The following is a 17,165-nucleotide window of genomic DNA, read 5'->3' on the forward strand; positions in this document are numbered from 1 at the left end:
TTTCCTGACCCTAAAAAGTGGAAGAGAAAAAGCACAACGGATTTGGGCCACTTGACGTAATATTCAGCAAATCCCGACTCAATATTCAGCAAATCTCTTACTGGCCCCTTTTTCATTCCCGGCAGTTCTCTCCACCGGTCAACCCAATCGCAGATTTAGTTCTTCGACTATACGTGGAAAACATGCGCATGATTGTAGTGTAACGTAGAAATTTGGGCTTGTTGGTACATAAATTTCAAACAAGAATACCGTGACGCCACACACATGCGTACCTCAGCGCGAACGCAAGTAGGCAATCTGTTTCTCTGATAATTTTAGAGAAGTCGAACTTACACAGGAGCTTCCTAACCTGGTTATCTTTTCCGCCTCAATGATTTCACGTGTACACTTGTACTTACTCTTACCAATAATAAATCATTTATCTGTACATCCGTTACAGTGCATAACTAGTAGTCCATCTTGTTCATTTTTGTTGTTTACATTGCGATTGTGCTCACGAAAGCGATCATTTAGACAACGACCAGTTTGACCAACATTACCGCAAAAGAGGGGAATCTGGTAGACAACACTATCATACATTCAACGAACGAAGTTTGGTGTTTCTTTTTACGATTATTAGATATATGCCGATCACCCTTATTTATCTTACAAAGCCTATCCAACTTCTCAGTGGCAGAAAATACAACTGGCACTTCTATTCTTTTCGCAATACGTTTCAAATTCTGGGGCACAGTGTGTAGGTACGGCATCACTACCATTTTTTTCCTATTTTGACCAGGATCAGTCACACAGGGATGGTCTACAGATTTTAGGTTCCTTAAGAAGGCTTCCGCAACAGAGACTTGAGGGATATCCTGCGAGCGAAAGCCTGTTGCACTGTTGTAGAAGACAATCAGACATCAAGTGCGGACAAGATTTACGAAGGGCATTAAGAAAGGATAGGTTGGCAATAAGTCTTTTGAAGAATTTAGAGCGGGCGGAACTGAAGGGAAGAAGCGGTTTATTACTGCGTGGTTCATACACCCAACAAGTATGCATTGGGTGAAAGATGAGGCAGATATCCAGAAATCTAAGCTTATTGTTAGTAGGCATTTCATGCGTTAGAACGAGCGGGTTGAACCGTTGTCTGAGCACACTGAGTATGCTAGAAGTCTGGAATTCAAAGTAAGCCTGGTCGCAATCAATAAAAACAAAAAGTCATCCACGTATCTAAACGCTCTCACAACCCCCATTTTATTTAGGGTATCCTTAACGGACGTGTCCAGTTTGGCTAAAAAAATGTCACTTAGGATTGACGCAATGCGCGAACCGATACAAATGCCCTCTTTTTGAAGATGGGGTTTATCGTTCCACAAGACAAAAGTAGACCTCAGATAAAAGGATAAATGTTCTAGAAAACTATTTGCAGCCATACCCACAGAATTTTGAAAGGCCACGCAACCAAACATGTCAATGCAATCTTCTAAAGATTTTAGTAAAATGGCATGCGGCAAAGAATAATAAAGGTCTTTTATATCTACTGAGAAAGCCAGAAGGTTATCACTGGTGCCAGATTGTACAAACTCGAGCATCTCGTTAGAGTTTCTAACTAAGTATGGGTCCTCAAATTTTGGAAGAGTAAGGTTACTCTGCAAAAAACTGAGAAAGCTGTCGTTGCCAGGTGCCACGTTCAGACACAATAGGTCTAAAAGGTTTATCCGGTTTTTGTGTTTTCACACTGGAAAAAACAAGAAGAAAGTCTTTTTTAGCATCAGAAATGTCCTTCGAAAGATTGCTGAGATTACTCTGTTTACATAACTTCATCGCATGCCTCTTAACTTTTGCTATGTTTACATCATCATGGCATGCAAACACGGAAGACACCGCATGATCAGATTTACATTTATAGAGCTTGGATGATAAAATAGCAAAACCACCTTCTTTATCCTCAGGAAGTACGATGAGGTCACGCTCTTCAAGGGAGGTCCGGACACGCTTGATCGGTAGACTTGATCGGGACAGGACGTCGACACCTTCAGAAATACAACGTTCTTGCTCAGTGATTGGAGCATTCCGTGAAATATCGCGCACAAACGTGCGAAGCTCAGGTGGTGAGCGCTTTGGTTGAACAGCGAACTTACCGCCCGATGTTACTCGTGTGCTTTCCTTAGGGCCTAAGTTCGCTGTTCAACCAAACCAAACACGGGTGAACCACACAGACGAAACAACAGAACTGGACAAATCTGCTAGTGGAGATGCTTTAGTTTTGTTTTGGCGTGCAAGACGAGCAGCCGTTAATTTGCGACATTCACTCGCAAAGAATTGCACGGGGGTTTAGATACATTGAGAAGTAAACTCCGTGCTGACGTCGTCTCTTATGCGCTCGTGCTCCGTGCACTTGCATATAGTCACCTCGTTGAGCGGTGCGAGCTCGTGATGTTGATCGTTGTTGTTGCTGTTAGTTTACGGGCTCAGCAAGCCTTGCATGGTGCTCCCGCAGTCGCTCTACCCGATCAGCACCTTTTTAACATTAGGCGCGGAAAGTCAGCATGAATCACATAGACTTATGTCCTTCAAAAACTGGAGGGCCAGGAGCAAAATGTCTCTCATTGTAATCCAGTGTCCGTTATTATATCCAAAAAGGCATGCAGGGCGGCTGTACATTAAAGGCGCACAGCATCAAATTGCTACAGATTTTATAGCTACTACTGCTAAGAAATCCGGCTGGTTACAAGCATCTCGAAATTTGCCTCGCACTTGCTGCTCCGCAGTTGTTGAAGATAGGTGTCATCATGTGCTCTTCACCTGATGCAGCGGATATCCTGTTGACGCCAATTTCAAGGCAAAAATCTTCCTATTTTGGCTGAGAAACTTTCTAAAATTGATGCACACAAAGTAATGTGCACAAGGTTGGCTACGTTGATGTGTGAGCCGATAGTAGTGCAGTTTTTAGCAGCAGCCTACTCAAATATGGCGCCGCTGGAGTCCGTGGCTTTATAGCTAAAACTAAGGCGGTAAAATTTGGTAGTAAAATGGGAACAAAATATGGTATCAATAATTGGTAAAAAAATATGGCAGGGTACTAGCTCTTGCGTTACCGCAGGAGAGTGACCGATTTTTAAGGGTCTAGAAAACATTTTTTCTGTGCTAAACATATTTGTTATAGGCGCATATTGCCTTGACATAAAATGCACATGATTCAACGCCCTTTCTGACGAACCCAGTTTTAATAATGTTTTCAGAAATTGCGAAAAAAATTATCAAATTAAAAATGTTTTGTCCAGGCGTCAAAGCAAATAATAAAAACGAAAGTTATTTATCACAAACCAGCGGTAGTAGAAAAATCTAGGATATACATTTTGTAGGTAGACATTTCAAAATTCCATCCTAGAAAAAAATTGATTGTCAGATAAAAAAAAAAAAAAGATGCTAGCACGCGTGGTGCCCGCGCCTTGTGGTGAAGCCCAACCTCTGTATCAAATTTCGCAGTTTCGGATGGTTCTCTGGAAGAAATCAGGTGGCTTGACATTATTAAAGACTCCAATTAGTCCCCAGGTGATGTAAAAACACCTTGTCAATGATTACAGCCCCCACAAGATTCAAGGCAAACAAGTGATGCGGAGAAATCCCTTTACATTTGAAAACTAAACTCGGGGGTTAATGCTTGTTGACATTCTGATCGTGACTTATCTGTCAGAACTTCCGTTTGCAGTACATTATCATCTTCTAGCTCACTACGGTAGCCCTTCTTGCAGGAATAAGGTGCGATGCGCTATAATTATGCCCAACAAGCTTTCACCAAGCAGCTGTTGCAGCACTGTGAGATGATGATGATGATAATGATTAGTGGCTATACCTTAAAATCGGTACGTGGGTTGTCAGCGACCGACTTCGTTGTTTTATTCCACTTGCTTGCCCTGCTCGTAGCTAACCTAATAGATTTGCTTCCCGCCGTCTCCCTTTCACACCTGTTTTAAACTCTCATCGTTCCCTCCCTCCCCCCTTTTTTCCTCCCCGCACTGTTCTAAATTCTCATCCTTTTGATTACTCCCCCTACGTACCCATCTCTTCCCTATTTTTCCTCCACCACCATTCCAGCCACCTCCTCCCCGACCACGAGCCTCCTATATTGCAGCGCCACCTAAAATTTTCTAAAAGAAACAATATCAAGCCTTTTGGAGACCGTCAGAATAGAGAGTTCTGGTTCTACTAAGAAGCGACACTGGACCTCCGGAAATACCCTCGTACGGAAACGAAACTGGCCGGTGAAAAACTGGCGGTGTTCAAGGCCGACTGGAAGCGCTCTGCTTGTCTGAGTTGATATACGACGACTTGGCGTTATCTTTCGACTTTCAGTCGAAGCTGTTATCGCAGGAGTAAGGCGTGGGTGAAGTGGAATCACGAGAGGTGTGCTTTTTTCCAGGAACATTTGCGGGCGACATAGGCGCAGTAGCAAATCGGCTTGAAGTTGGATAACTGCGTAGTAGCGCCAAATATGAATTTAGGAACGCAAGAACGAAACCTAAACTGCTGGAAACTATCTGAAATTGCCAGATTCACTTGTTAGACATGCAGGGTACCTCTAGCAATAAGTTTTGGCAGAATAAAGCTATCTTTTCTCCGAACCAACGATAGTGGAGAGCTGGTGTCATTTTCAGGTTATTATCACCTCTCAACGCTGTAGTATTACAAATCTGACATCATAATTTGGTATTTTGCTTGCTAGGAGCCTTTTGATAAAGAAAAGTTGATGGTAATGCAGCATAATCACGAGTGACATGTTGTTTCGTCAAGTGCCGCAGCTATGCCCCCTTTCACAAAAAACACACGCATGTAAGCCACCCCAGCTGTAAAAAAAAAAACGACTTCGAAAATCTCTATGTCGCCGGAGAGGGAAAATTTAAACTGATTCTAAAAGTTTGCCTGGTCTATAACCACAGGGGCGCATTAGGTGTACGAGAAACAACTACATGTCGAAATTGGCAATATAAAGCATCGATCACCGGTAATCGATTTGAATAGGCGTGGTAACGAATCAGCTAGACAGCAGTAATTGTCATAAAGTAACTTGACAGTTGTTACATTTTAATGAGACTAGTTGAAAATAAATTGCATCGCTGCTTGCCGCCAGGAATATTACATAGTCACTGCAAATTTAATTGCGCTTACAGGGTACAGTGCCTTTATACACAGTGTGAAATATGTGTTCTCTTTTGCAAGAAACACACATTTTCTCTGACCGTGAATTTTCACTGAAAGCACTGTGGCTGGGGAAGCTCTAGAAGCTGTGGTAGAAGCACCATATGAACTCGTTTGACGAGAAACTAGACAAATAGACCACACAATGCGAGTCACGTTTGTGCACTTGATCAGACATACGCTTCGCATCCGTTGGGACGCCTTCTGTGAATTCTTTTGCCCTGTTGCTCATTGAGGATAATCGCATTTATACAAGCACAAGTTACAGATTAAAAGTATTACCGGTGTCTTGCCATGCAGGCTGCTTCCCGGGGCATACCAGCGTGGAAGTACGGCTTTTTCTTCTCCATGATGAAACTCATGATGCTACCGGGAGCTGTGATAGCCGAGAAACTGGTGAGTGCGGAAAGGAGGCACTTGGGTCTGTTGTCATTGATATTGCACGTGGTGAAAAATCAGTGCATGCTCAGATTGCGAAGTATCTGTGCTGAACGTGTGGTCGTAGTGTTTATTTTGACGTAATTTCTGCATGGATGATATTGGTGTGACTTTATCCATGCATCGACAAGGGAGCGAGAATTGTTCGACTATTGCGTGTTTTTATAATTATTTCGTAAGTATTGCCTACAGATTCAGCAACCATCAGCAAATACTTAATGCACCAGAGGGCAGAGGAAGAAAAGGTGTGACGTCCGTAGAAATCAAGGTTATATGTGTATGATATAAACGAGTAGTGGCACGAAATTTGGAAGCTGAGATAGCTATGTGAAATGCTTCCTTTTTATCAGGAGATATCTCCCAGCAAGTTTAAACAGTAACCGTTCTGTAAAACATATTTTAAACCCATTTTAATCCCTGCGCGCACGAGAAAGCCCAGATGGGGTCAGCATGACATCATCTGCTACTTGCCCCGAATTACCGACGTCGTGGCTCCCGTGACGTAGCCGACGCGCTGGCTGTGGTTGGCGCGTGCTGCTACGCCGTGCGTATCACGGCATGGTTTTGAGACTGACGTGATGCTGCCTGCTCGCGTCCAGATCGGAAGCGATGCCACAAGAATGGTAACGTCAGGTGCTACCTGTTGTCATGGCGACCTCTCGGCGTTCGTTTTGTCGAAACTGAAACTGACACAAATAAACGACACTGTAAATGATTGTTTACGCTGCGATCAACCGTCTAATGTGCCATTCTATGATTAGTGGGCTAATAGGCACCCATAGCAGCGAAAAAAAACCGTAACACAAAAATTTCAGTACGCCTTTAAGATGAAGGTGTTTATTCTTCAGTCTGGCACATAAAGGCAGGTTTTTCGGGAGCCTCGCAGGAAAACTAGTCATGGAATTCTTGGGGCACAGCTTTAAGAAAAAAAATTAATGCTTTGAGGAAGCAGTCATGTGAGGTATTGGAACATCGATAATAGCCTTGACAACAGCCTTGACTTAAGCAAAACATCTTTACGCCTTCGTATCTGTTGGCTCTCTATTGTCCCAGTTCTACCTTGCACCATGTACCTCCTCGTACCATTGTATGATAAGCACTTGCGTATGAAGCGCTGATAATCAATCGTCCTCTCTATTGTTTTATTTTTCTGCGTTACAGATTTCCGGCGTATCTCTAAAGGCGGGATACCTGGGCGGGCAACTAGCTACAGTGTTGTTTTGTGTTTTGTTCGGGTAAGACTTTATCCGTGCTCTGTGCGACTTGCGCATTGCGGTTGCATCAATAACTTCGGTAACGATAACTGTTGATAATGTGCGATTTTTGGCATTAGACACAATTTTAGTGGATAGCAACCAGGAACCTGTTTTGCGTTTTCACTCGGAGGTTTAGCCAATTCATAGTACTCTTTACAGCGAGGCCATATCCTGGCTGCCGCCCCACATAACAATGATCATGATAGAAAACTTAAAACTTAGAAACAGAAGCTAATAGTAAAGAAAGATTGTTAGAAAAGAGGCAGTGCCAACACTCAAGGGGACGGTGCGTTACTTACGGAGAGTACGGGGTCTCATATTTTGTCAATAAATACACATTTAGTATACAGAATTCTTAATATAGTAGAGACAGAAACACTGAGAGATAAAAGGCACAACCACGATGACGATATGCAGAGAACACGTTTATAAGGGATAAGTAATGAAGTTTAATAAGCACGTACCCTCTGGCCCTTTGGTGGCCAGTGGGTACGTGCTTATTAAACCTTATCAAAAAGAAAAAGAACCTTATTAAAAAGAAAAAACTACGGAAGCACTTCAGCAATTGTGATTTTGTGATGTAAGAATGTGTGAGCATGCCTTCCCCTTGACTTATATTGCCGAGTTTATAGTTGTGAGTACGTGGTGTCTCGAAGTGCAGAACTCGATTTGTCTTTTAGCCTCACTGAACATACAGGGTATTGTGACAATATATGGGTGTTTTAAATTTTTCTATACCGAAATAATTCTCCTTGAATTCTCTTGTTTTACAGAGTGCTGCGAGAAAACGCGACAAAGTTCGCATTTTGTCTAACACCCATTAAAATATAGGAAAGCTGACTTTACGAAGACCAAGCTTTACACTCAACCTTTTGGAAGTCGGCGTCGCTCCTTTATACAGATGCCTCTCTTCTTGCACTAGCCATTAATTGGTGAGGCGTCAGTTAAAAGGTTTGATATACTGTTTTGCATAGCTACCGGAAAATGCTTTTTTCTTTTGTCTGTGACAAGAACACAGCAGGGTGCCTACAGCCTAGGTAACTATTTGAATTACAGGCATTGATGTTTGACTGGCTGTAACGAAAGATCTGTCTGTAGACATGCCCATAGATTTTCACCCAGTCTCGTATTTTCCCTGTGGCGGCTGAGTCTAGAAAGCATTGAAGGCTGGTGAGGTGTTATGCTCGCGCACAGGAGCTGGCAGCTTCCACCAATATTGGTTCCACCTGATTCAATCTCACCAGGCTGCGTGTTATCTGATGAGTTTCTTACGTGACTAGTTTGCATGTTCTCGAGGAGGGTTTCATCCTAGAATAGAACATATGTCTGGCTCCGAGGAAAAAATTTGTTCGTGTATATTTGTTCGTGGGGTTCGGATCCCTCTGGGCGGGCATTTTTTCACCACTTTCTTTCTGTCTAAAAAAATCATCTGTTTCTATTCTTTCCGAGGCTTTCTTGACTACCAACCTTTATTTTCTGTCTTATTTCACCGAGCCCCTCATTTCCCATTTTCTGATTCGCTGCATGCTTAGCGAGGTAGCTTAAGAGGGTTCAACGTTGGTCGACCACTCTCGACATGTCGTAGCCACTCGGGTCACGGCCAGAGGGTTAAAAAGAAGGCCCCCTTCACCCCGAGTAGTCCGAGTGGCGCTGGCTACCACCCCCAAGTGCAGGAAACAAAAAAAAAACCTTTACATAAATACCCGAGAAAGTGGTGGGGAAACAGCCCCGCCGGTAGCGTAGTGGTTATCGCACCAGACCGGTATTCTTTAGGTCGTGGGTTCGGATCCCACCCGGCGTGAATTTTTTCACCACTTTCTTTGACTCAAAAAATTCTTCATCTGTTTCTATGACCCACAACAACCTCCCCTTTGCTTTCCGCGGTTTCCTTCACTGCCAACCCTTATTTTCTGTCTTATTTCACCAAGCCCTTCACTTCCCATTTTCTGATTCGCTACATGCTTAGCGAGGGCCTCTGTTTTGGAAGTCTTGGTGCCAAATCTAGCTTTTAAGAGGGTTTAACGCTGGTCGACCACTCTCTACATGTCGTAGACATTCATTCGAGTCACTGCCCGGGGGTTAAAAAGAAGGTCCTCTTCACCCAGAGTAGTCCGAGTGGCGCTGGCTACCACCCACAAGTGCAGGCAACAAAAAAATACCTGAACATAAATACCCGAGAAAGTGGTGGGGAAACAGCCCCGCCGGTAGCGTAGTGGTTATCGCACCAGACCGGTATTCTGGAGGTCGTGGGTTGTGTGAAGGTACTCGGTGTGAAAGGGACCTTCTTTTATATATATATATATATATATATATATATATATATATATATATATATATATATATATATATATATATATATATATATATATATATATATATATATATATATATATAAATGGACGTCTACTTCACTACGCATAGCCATGATGATCATCACTAATTAAGAGATGACTCACTGTTCAGTAACGTGACAACTTGTAATGACAGCTGAAACAAGATACCGCTCACCAAAGGCAGTGACAAGTAATTCTCATGCTTACGTGAAAATGGTATAATGGGTGCATGTGCAGTTTGCATCTTCTTCCAAGGCAGTGACAGATAAGTAGGACACATTATCGTTCTTCCTGGCGAATGGAGAAACGTCCCCTCACCTTTAGGGAAATTGTGCTGTGTGACTCACTAGCGTCATGAACAGATATAGGTGCCCAAAGGGAAGGCGGTGCAAGAGTGAGCTTTTGATTGTCTACAAATGCACCTGTCATCCCCTTGCGTCTTGCCAGTTTGGTCTGAATAGCAACACCATCATTTTTGTATGTCTTTGTATTTCTCTATGCAGGTTTTTGTACTGGGTGAAGGGAGCCGGTCACCTGATGGCCTTTTCGCTGGTTTTGGCGGCAGTTGGCGGCTGCGCTAACACAGTGTACAGTGTCTGCCTCTACACGCTTCTCACTTCCAGATTTGGAGACAACGGTGGAATGCTTATAGTAAGTCCCCTTCGGGTGGTTCTCTCGAGTTTGAAAGTTGCCATCTTCGGAGGCACTTGTAAAAAGAAGTTGTTATGTGTGTCTGTGTCTCTAGGAACATCTGTGGTCATGTGGTCATCTTCGTGCACCTCTTTTCACCCTCTCATGCCTTAGGGAGCGTCATGGCGTGCCCCTATCCTTCGTGGGAGGTGGCTAGGTGATCCGGACCTTATTTTGCTTTGTGAATTAGCGCTATGTTCTTTTTCCGAGGTGGTAGTGTGTTTTGGGTTCTGTGCAACTCTTCGCATAATTTCGCAACATTTCCATTCGCATCTCACCATCACAAACCAAACCAGCAGGAGATGAAAGAATGTGTTCCTTTGTCTCATGCTGATTTTCGTCTCATCGGCCTTAGTGCCTTTTCCACTTCATATTTAGTTACTGCTCAACCCTCACCTACCAAGTTAGTACTTTGAGGAGCGCTCTCTTACCCAGCATTGCTAGCACACATTTCCTTATATCGAAGCCTGCTATTTGGAAATATTGCTTAGATATGAAGTTGTGAAAATAGCAATGAAAATCTCGAGTAAAAGTGCAAGCACGTTGCACAGATGTCGTGAACTTGAAATAGCTCATAAATGCGAAATCTTGAGCAACTATCTGCAACCCATAAAGATGCTCACCTGGTTATAAAATAACCCGTAGCAAGTTAACGAAGGTGGGTAAATTAGCTGAGCAGTGCGATTTTGAGCCATCGAAGTTGTTAGGGCCATTTAACAGGAAGTCATACCTCATAAATGTGATACAACCGTCATCCACAAAAACAATAATTGGTGTGCAGTCTTTATTTTCGATGACAAATGCCTTTTCAGACTCTAGTAATCTATTTCAGCCATGGTGCACAAAGCTTTTCAGGTCGTCTAGTTTAGAACCACAAACGTTTTTGTATATGTTCTCAGTTTCTTCCTATATAGCTAGAAATAACGTTTACTAACTATAGCATATTCTTTCCTTTTAAGGGACTCATGGAATGCCTCTGGGGTGCAGGCACTCTAATCGGATCATCCATTGGTGGAGCTCTTATTGACGTAAGGAAAAAATTTTTTCTGAAGCTACTCCGGAAAGGGGCAGAGGGGTTCCAGCCTCAGGAGCAGCAAAAGTTACCCAGTGAAGCATTTGGACTTCCGGAAATGCGTGCATTTTCGCTTGGCATTTAAGGGTGTAACTTTTAACCTTTGATAGTATCTTTAAAGCAATTTTAATTTAGTGATTGCGAGGTTTAATGTGCCGATGCTTTAGAACACTTTTAATCTACAGGGCCATGGTCTTGCTGTCGCTGCTATATGTTTCACCATTCTGCACATTCAGCTGCTAAGAGAATGTTTTGTCAGATCGCTTCAGCTCACACTCAGTCCAAAACAAACAACCAACCACCTATTCATCCCTAACAGCGCTTCCCAGAAAATATAAAAAACCCTATCTTCAAGAGCTCGCACCGGAGATATGAGTGTTGTAGAGTTGGTGCACTAATGTGCATTCATCTTAGAACCAGATAATTCTTCATACTTGTTGAAGCGAACAAGTGGTAACTATTTGTTGCAGCTTTGGGCCTTTCCCCTTCCTTTCTTCGTCATCGGCGGATTGCTCATCCTGTCGTTGCCCAGCATGGCTTTCATTAATCCTGGAAGACCTCCACGTGCACGTACGTAATCCTTTTCTTCACACAGTAAGCGATCGCCGCAGTTGGTGTTCAGAAATGAGTCGAGGGACCGTTTGATTTGCGAGCCGGCCGATTTAACAAAATTGGCGCTGCCCAGCATTTGCAATCCCTAGGATCAAAATAGTTCCCGAGCACAAGCGGTCATGGCGTCCCTCTGAACCACCACGGCGGCACGCTCGTCATTGGTGTAAATATAAGTTTATATATATATATATTTATATGTCTTCTAAACCTTCCTTGGGCTGCAATGTGTAGCTCATACCTTCCGGTTTTCTTACTCCCAATATTTTCTGAGGTGGCTGGCCTGATGTTAGGTATAACGTTACACAGTTTCATGCTTCGGTGCATGGGGAGTACTGTTCACATGTGGTTGAACAAGTAGACGCAGCAGGGCTGGCAGTATACTTGGAGGTGCCGGGACAGGTTTTTCCTATTGCCACACCATTGTAAAGGATGAAGATATCAACGCTCGAGACTGGTCAATAGAGCTGATATTGCTCGTGGGATTGTCACACAAGAACGGAACCAATGCTCAGGCATTGACGAACACCAAAAAGTGGAAGAAACTGTTTCAACCCATTACTCTATGTTTCACTGCCGGGTATTTGGTGACCACGTAATCTACGGACGTGATGTATTTCTGGACTAGTTTCTGAAGGCATGTTAGATGCAAAAAAAGGCAAAAGTGTTTTAGGAGAGCCTGTTAATTTTTTAAAGTAGATGTCTCCATGGCTTACCGCTATGTATTCTCACTTCATGTAATTAATTTTTGTGCTGGATGCCACTACTTAGTATCCAGTCTAGGTTGAATTAACAAGAACCCGTTGTACTTTCAAGCAGCATAAATTTATGGCTACTGTTTGTGGACGTGCTCAAGGTTGTTTTTTATTTCTCCACAGAAAGCACATCAAGCCAAAGCCCGCTGCCTGTGCTACACAGCGAAGAAAAGAAGTACTCGCACCTTCTCTTTGATCCCATATTTGTAATAGATCTCGTCACCGTCATGCTGAGCTGGGCCATGACAAGTTTCAATGAGCCAACTTTGGAGCCCTTCTTGCGCCGGGTAAGGAAATCAGTCAACGTGATTTTGTGGGATGCATGACAGCTCTGTCTAGAAGACAATAACTCTACAGTAATGCTGAATTGGAATATTTAAATTCGTTTCTTTGGTGTATTAGTTGCAAGGAAAATAAAATTTAAATGTTACTGATCGTGGGAAGATGGCTGTGACATGAAATAATTACCCTCTGACTGAACGCCTATTTTTTCTCAGCTACTGAATGTTTTAGCCTGAGAGCGCTGGGTGCCCCACGTCGTAAAATTGTGTCTGGAATGTGAGAAGCCCGCCAATGAGTGCCTTAGAGCCAAAGGATGCCGCTCGACGAAAAAAGACCATTTCCTAGGCAATGCATTCTGTAGGAGCGGGACACCTCTTAATCACAATCACTGAGTGAAAGAATGCCGCACGAGCAAGAAAAGCATCTCTATATGAATGCCCAGGATGGCTGTGGAGTGCTGAAGACAGGCGAACTTTAAGGGTGTCGTCTTGCTCGCCGCTACCCCACTACTCGGCACTCCATGAAACCACTTTGGAGCAACCTAAAGCAGCTGTAGCAGTGAACATGCTGGGCGCACTGTGTTCTGTAAGTTCCAAGGAACAGCATGGTGCCTACACAGGGTGTGCATATAACAGTATGAAGAGGAGGTGAGTATATACAGGTTGTCCCAGCTATAATGCACCAAGATTTAAAAAAAAAAGGACAATGGGATTACTCCAACGAAACCTAGCGCATAATGTTTCTCCAGCACAGTGGAGCGGCCCGTAATTTTTGATGCAACGCATCGCTTTAACTCGCCTTGTCCCGCGTCGTTGTCGCGGCGTAGTCCGCATCTCTCCCCCATTATCTTCGCCGCGGCAGCTGCGCGCTCCGCCGCTCTCACCGCAGCGCCATATGTGCTTCAGTGTGGTCAGCGCGCAGCTTGCGCTCGGTTAAAAATTTACACCATCTTCCCGCGAGGGGAACCATCGGGTAAATGCGACGCATCGGGGGTGAACATGGTGCGCAAATAGGATCACAACAACAGCAATCCACACGCTGCCATCGCTAACATAACGGAAACGCAACGGCAACCCCCGCTGCGTCGCATCTACCCCATGGTTCCCCTCGGGGGAAGATGATGTAAGTTTTTTAAATGCGAATGCATTTCTTAGTCGGGGGTTGTCGTGCGTTGGCCGGCGTGCGCCTAGCAACAGCTGTGGCGCGTGGCGCGCCTAGCAACCGGAGCAGGTGGTAGCTCTGGCGGGAGTAGCGGAGGGCAAGGGGAGAGGAGGAGCGCGCTCGGCTTGTGAGGGCGCTCGCATCGCGGAGCTCGGGCGGAGTAGCGCAGAGTGAGTGGAGAGGAGGAGCGCGCTCGGGCTTGTGAGGGCGCTCGCATCGCGGAGCTCGGCGGAGAGAGCTCGCGCGCTTAAATGCGGATGCATTTCTTAGTCGGGGGTTGTCGTGCGTTGGCTGGCGTGCGCCTAGCAACAGCTGTGGCGCGCATAGCAACCGGAGCAGGTGGTAGCTCGCGCGGGAGTAGCGGAGGGCAAGGGGAGAGAAGGAGCGCGCTCGGCGTGTGAGGGCGCTCGCATCGCGGAGCTCGGCGGAGAGAGCTAGCGCGCGGGGCGGGCGTGTTGCGCGGGTCTCTCTCTCCTCTCCGCGTACCCTCTCTCCGCTCGCTGCGCTCGGAAAAATATATTTTAATGCAGTGGAGCGCGCACCTCTCTCCGTGACTGCTTGGCACAGCGCACTCATCGGTGCACCCAATGCATTCGCATTTCCGCACGATCCCCTTCGGGGAGGTGGCGGAGTTTTTTCTTTAATGAGGCTTAATCAATTGTAATTAACTATCTGACTCAAGAAGTACTTTCCTAATCTTTAAAGTGGCAATGAGACACTCGTAGGTACCCATGAGAGAAATCTAACTGCGGTATTCCCAGCGACGAAGTAACTGCGTACTCATTTATTCTGGCTGATAAAGAAACTCCGCGAAATATAAAAAAATACAACGTTTCGCGCGCCCGCAAGTATCGCAAAGCAATGCTCTCAAAACAGGCTGCGTCTGAGTTAGCCAGAATGAGACAAAAAAAAAGAAAGAAAGAAGAAATTGCAACCGAGTTTGTGCCTTATCTCCCACACGCGCCCCGCGAAAGTTGCTAATGCTGCCCTCATGCCTACTGTGATCAAGGTGATGCGCTGTCTTTTCGGACGTATTAGGGGCAGAGCAATTTCTTTCAATCAGCTTATTTGAAGGCGCTGGTTTATGAGGTGAGCGGGAACGCAGCCACATCGTATATTTCATTTTTTGCGGGGTTTATTTACCACTCAGAATAAATGAGTACACAATAAGTTCGTCGCTGAAAATACCGCAGTTAGATTCCTATCGTGAGTACCTACAAAGTGTCTCGTTGGCACTTGAATGATTATTAATTATGATTAATTAAATCTCAATTACGAAAAAATTACCGACCGCTACTCAACTGTACTGGAAACAATATGCGCTAAGGTTTGTTCGAGTAACGCCATTGCTCTTTTTTTAAAATCTTGGTGCATGATAGGTGGAACACCCTATATACTAGTTGGATTGCTACATACTTGCATATGTTGACCCTGAAGTGGTGGCTAACGAACTAATTATGCAGCAAAGAAAATGTCTTTTGCTAGGCTTCAGATTATGCATACAAAATTCAGACAGAACACAGACACAGATCGTTTGTAGTCAACACTCCCAGTGCTTGCAGTGTAATTTGCTGATTGGTTCATTGGTTGCGTGGTGCATGTCCCAGAAGCATGTGTAGCAACGTGCACTGCAGTAACGAACACCCGCATTTATAAAAGGTTCTCCATTGTGCTATTACGGCATGTGCAGCGCCATGCATGTATAATTTTTGCACAATAACAGCAGACGGTTTGGCAAGCACGGGACTGCTAGAGCATAAGCATGTTTTGCTGTGAGCTGTGGTATTATCGACTGGTACCCGTAGCTTGAAGTATGACCTGTACAGTGAGCGTTTTTTTCAGTGAGTGCTGGCTCAGGATGTTAGACCTGAAGGTGTGACATCAGGGCCAATTTCCTATGTTTAGGCCTAACGTTAGGTAGCATTCAAGTTCAGCCTTAAGACATGCCAGTCCATTTCATGCTCATCAAGGTGAGGGTACAGTTTAACAGCGTCATACCGCGAAGGGTGACGTTAAGCCTAACCTTTCATCATTGCGGCCATTTTTGGCCCCTTTCCCTACTGCGAATCAACGTTTGCGCAAGCGAGCTCGGAAACATACTGAGTCCTCATCAAGTGAACACTTTCCTACAACTGCAAAGTTGGCCGACGTAGGCTAATACTTGTGCTTTTGCACTAAAACGGATGACTAAGAACAACAAATTGTGCTGCCTCTGCTGGAGTGCTGCCACTCCCATTTACCTCAGTCGAACGAGTTCCAATTTTTTTTGCTTGTCTAGACAGTTATAGCCTCATGACTAAGTGCAATTCACAAAAAAAATGTCAGAAAAAACCTGGCCCTGGACAAAAGTCACAGAGAAAGGCCCCCAGCAAATAGCTACAATAAAAGATGGTCTGAAAAGCAAGTGAAAAAATGGCCCTGGGATCTTCTGCCGAATTAGAGCGCAGGCGCTTTTTGTTTGTCGCGTTTTTTAGTGGAGGATGTCATGTTATCTTGCACTACATCCCTGAAGCAAGTGAGCCTTGAATTTGTTATCTTGTACTGCACCTAGACTGTGCGGTGAAGGTGTTGATTATAAAATCGAGGCCATAAATTGAAACATCATGCATATGGAACGGAGAGAAAGTATCCGTGTCTAGAAAAGTTAATATCCGCACCCTCATTTATATCTCTGTATTTCTGTAGGGGCCATATTTTGTTCGTTTGGCACGCTGGGCTTCCTTAAGTTAACCTCTCCAGGATATTTTTCTTCGACAAGGTTAAGCATGCTTACAGCAGTCTTACTGCAAGGAAACCTCCTCTTATAGCGAGCCAGAGTGTCATAACCAACATCAGCTTGTATGAGGGGAATGAAAGGTCATTTGTTGCCAACTCAAACTCAAACTAGTTGGTAACCCCCACATAAATGGATTTCTTACGGGAAGGCACACATGAGGGCTTATTAACACTGCTGGGCTATTTTAAGCAGGAAAAGTTGGGAGCAGTTTCATTGCAAGGGGAAGCATTGCTTCTTAGTAGTGAGAGTGGCACTACAAGCATTAAAAAGTTGAAAATAACTGTTTGTGGCATCACTGTAACCACATCAATCACTCGATCGAGTCCTTAACAGACTTCATGTTTTTTTTTTCAGTTTAAAATGTCAAGTACGGAAGTAGGAACTGTGTTCACTGTACAGTTTGTTGGATACTCAATGGGTGCACTCCTGGCGGGAATCTTTGCAAAGTTCAAGGTGAGAACATGATATTTTGGTGCACCAGCAGGTGTACCCAATTAGGGCTCTAATACTGATGTATATGCTTCTTACAAAAATATTTAATTAGTCTAAGAAATCTCCGTTAATATTAGAACACTTAACATTTAATTAGCACTCCTTAGTACAAGTTAAGTGAGT

The 17,165-nt window shown here is 44.3% G+C and overlaps 1 protein-coding gene across 7 annotated transcripts in view; it reads left to right on the forward strand.

The window, feature by feature from the left end:
- The window catches only part of LOC144152366 (MFS-type transporter SLC18B1-like), a 136,687-nt gene that overhangs the window by 110,064 nt on the left and 9,458 nt on the right, over positions 1-17,165 (forward strand). For all 7 annotated transcript variants that reach the window (XR_013319152.1, XM_077683633.1, XM_077683631.1 and 4 more), the window contains 7 exons: positions 5,479-5,574; positions 6,778-6,851; positions 9,709-9,856; positions 10,855-10,923; positions 11,438-11,537; positions 12,455-12,618; positions 16,905-17,003. Coding sequence is in view for 6 of the 7 variants with exons in the window: in XM_077683633.1 (XP_077539759.1) it covers positions 5,479-5,574; positions 6,778-6,851; positions 9,709-9,856; positions 10,855-10,923; positions 11,438-11,537; positions 12,455-12,618; positions 16,905-17,003 (750 nt within the window). In the remaining variant the exon portion in view is untranslated. The remainder of the gene's footprint in view (positions 1-5,478; positions 5,575-6,777; positions 6,852-9,708; positions 9,857-10,854; positions 10,924-11,437; positions 11,538-12,454; positions 12,619-16,904; positions 17,004-17,165) is intronic.

The sequence above is a fragment of the Haemaphysalis longicornis genome, unplaced genomic scaffold (assembly GCF_048455015.1).
Source record: "Haemaphysalis longicornis isolate Haplotype H1 unplaced genomic scaffold, Haemaphysalis longicornis Haplotype H1 scaffold_9, whole genome shotgun sequence".
NCBI classification, from domain to species: Eukaryota; Metazoa; Arthropoda; class Arachnida; order Ixodida; family Ixodidae; genus Haemaphysalis; species Haemaphysalis longicornis.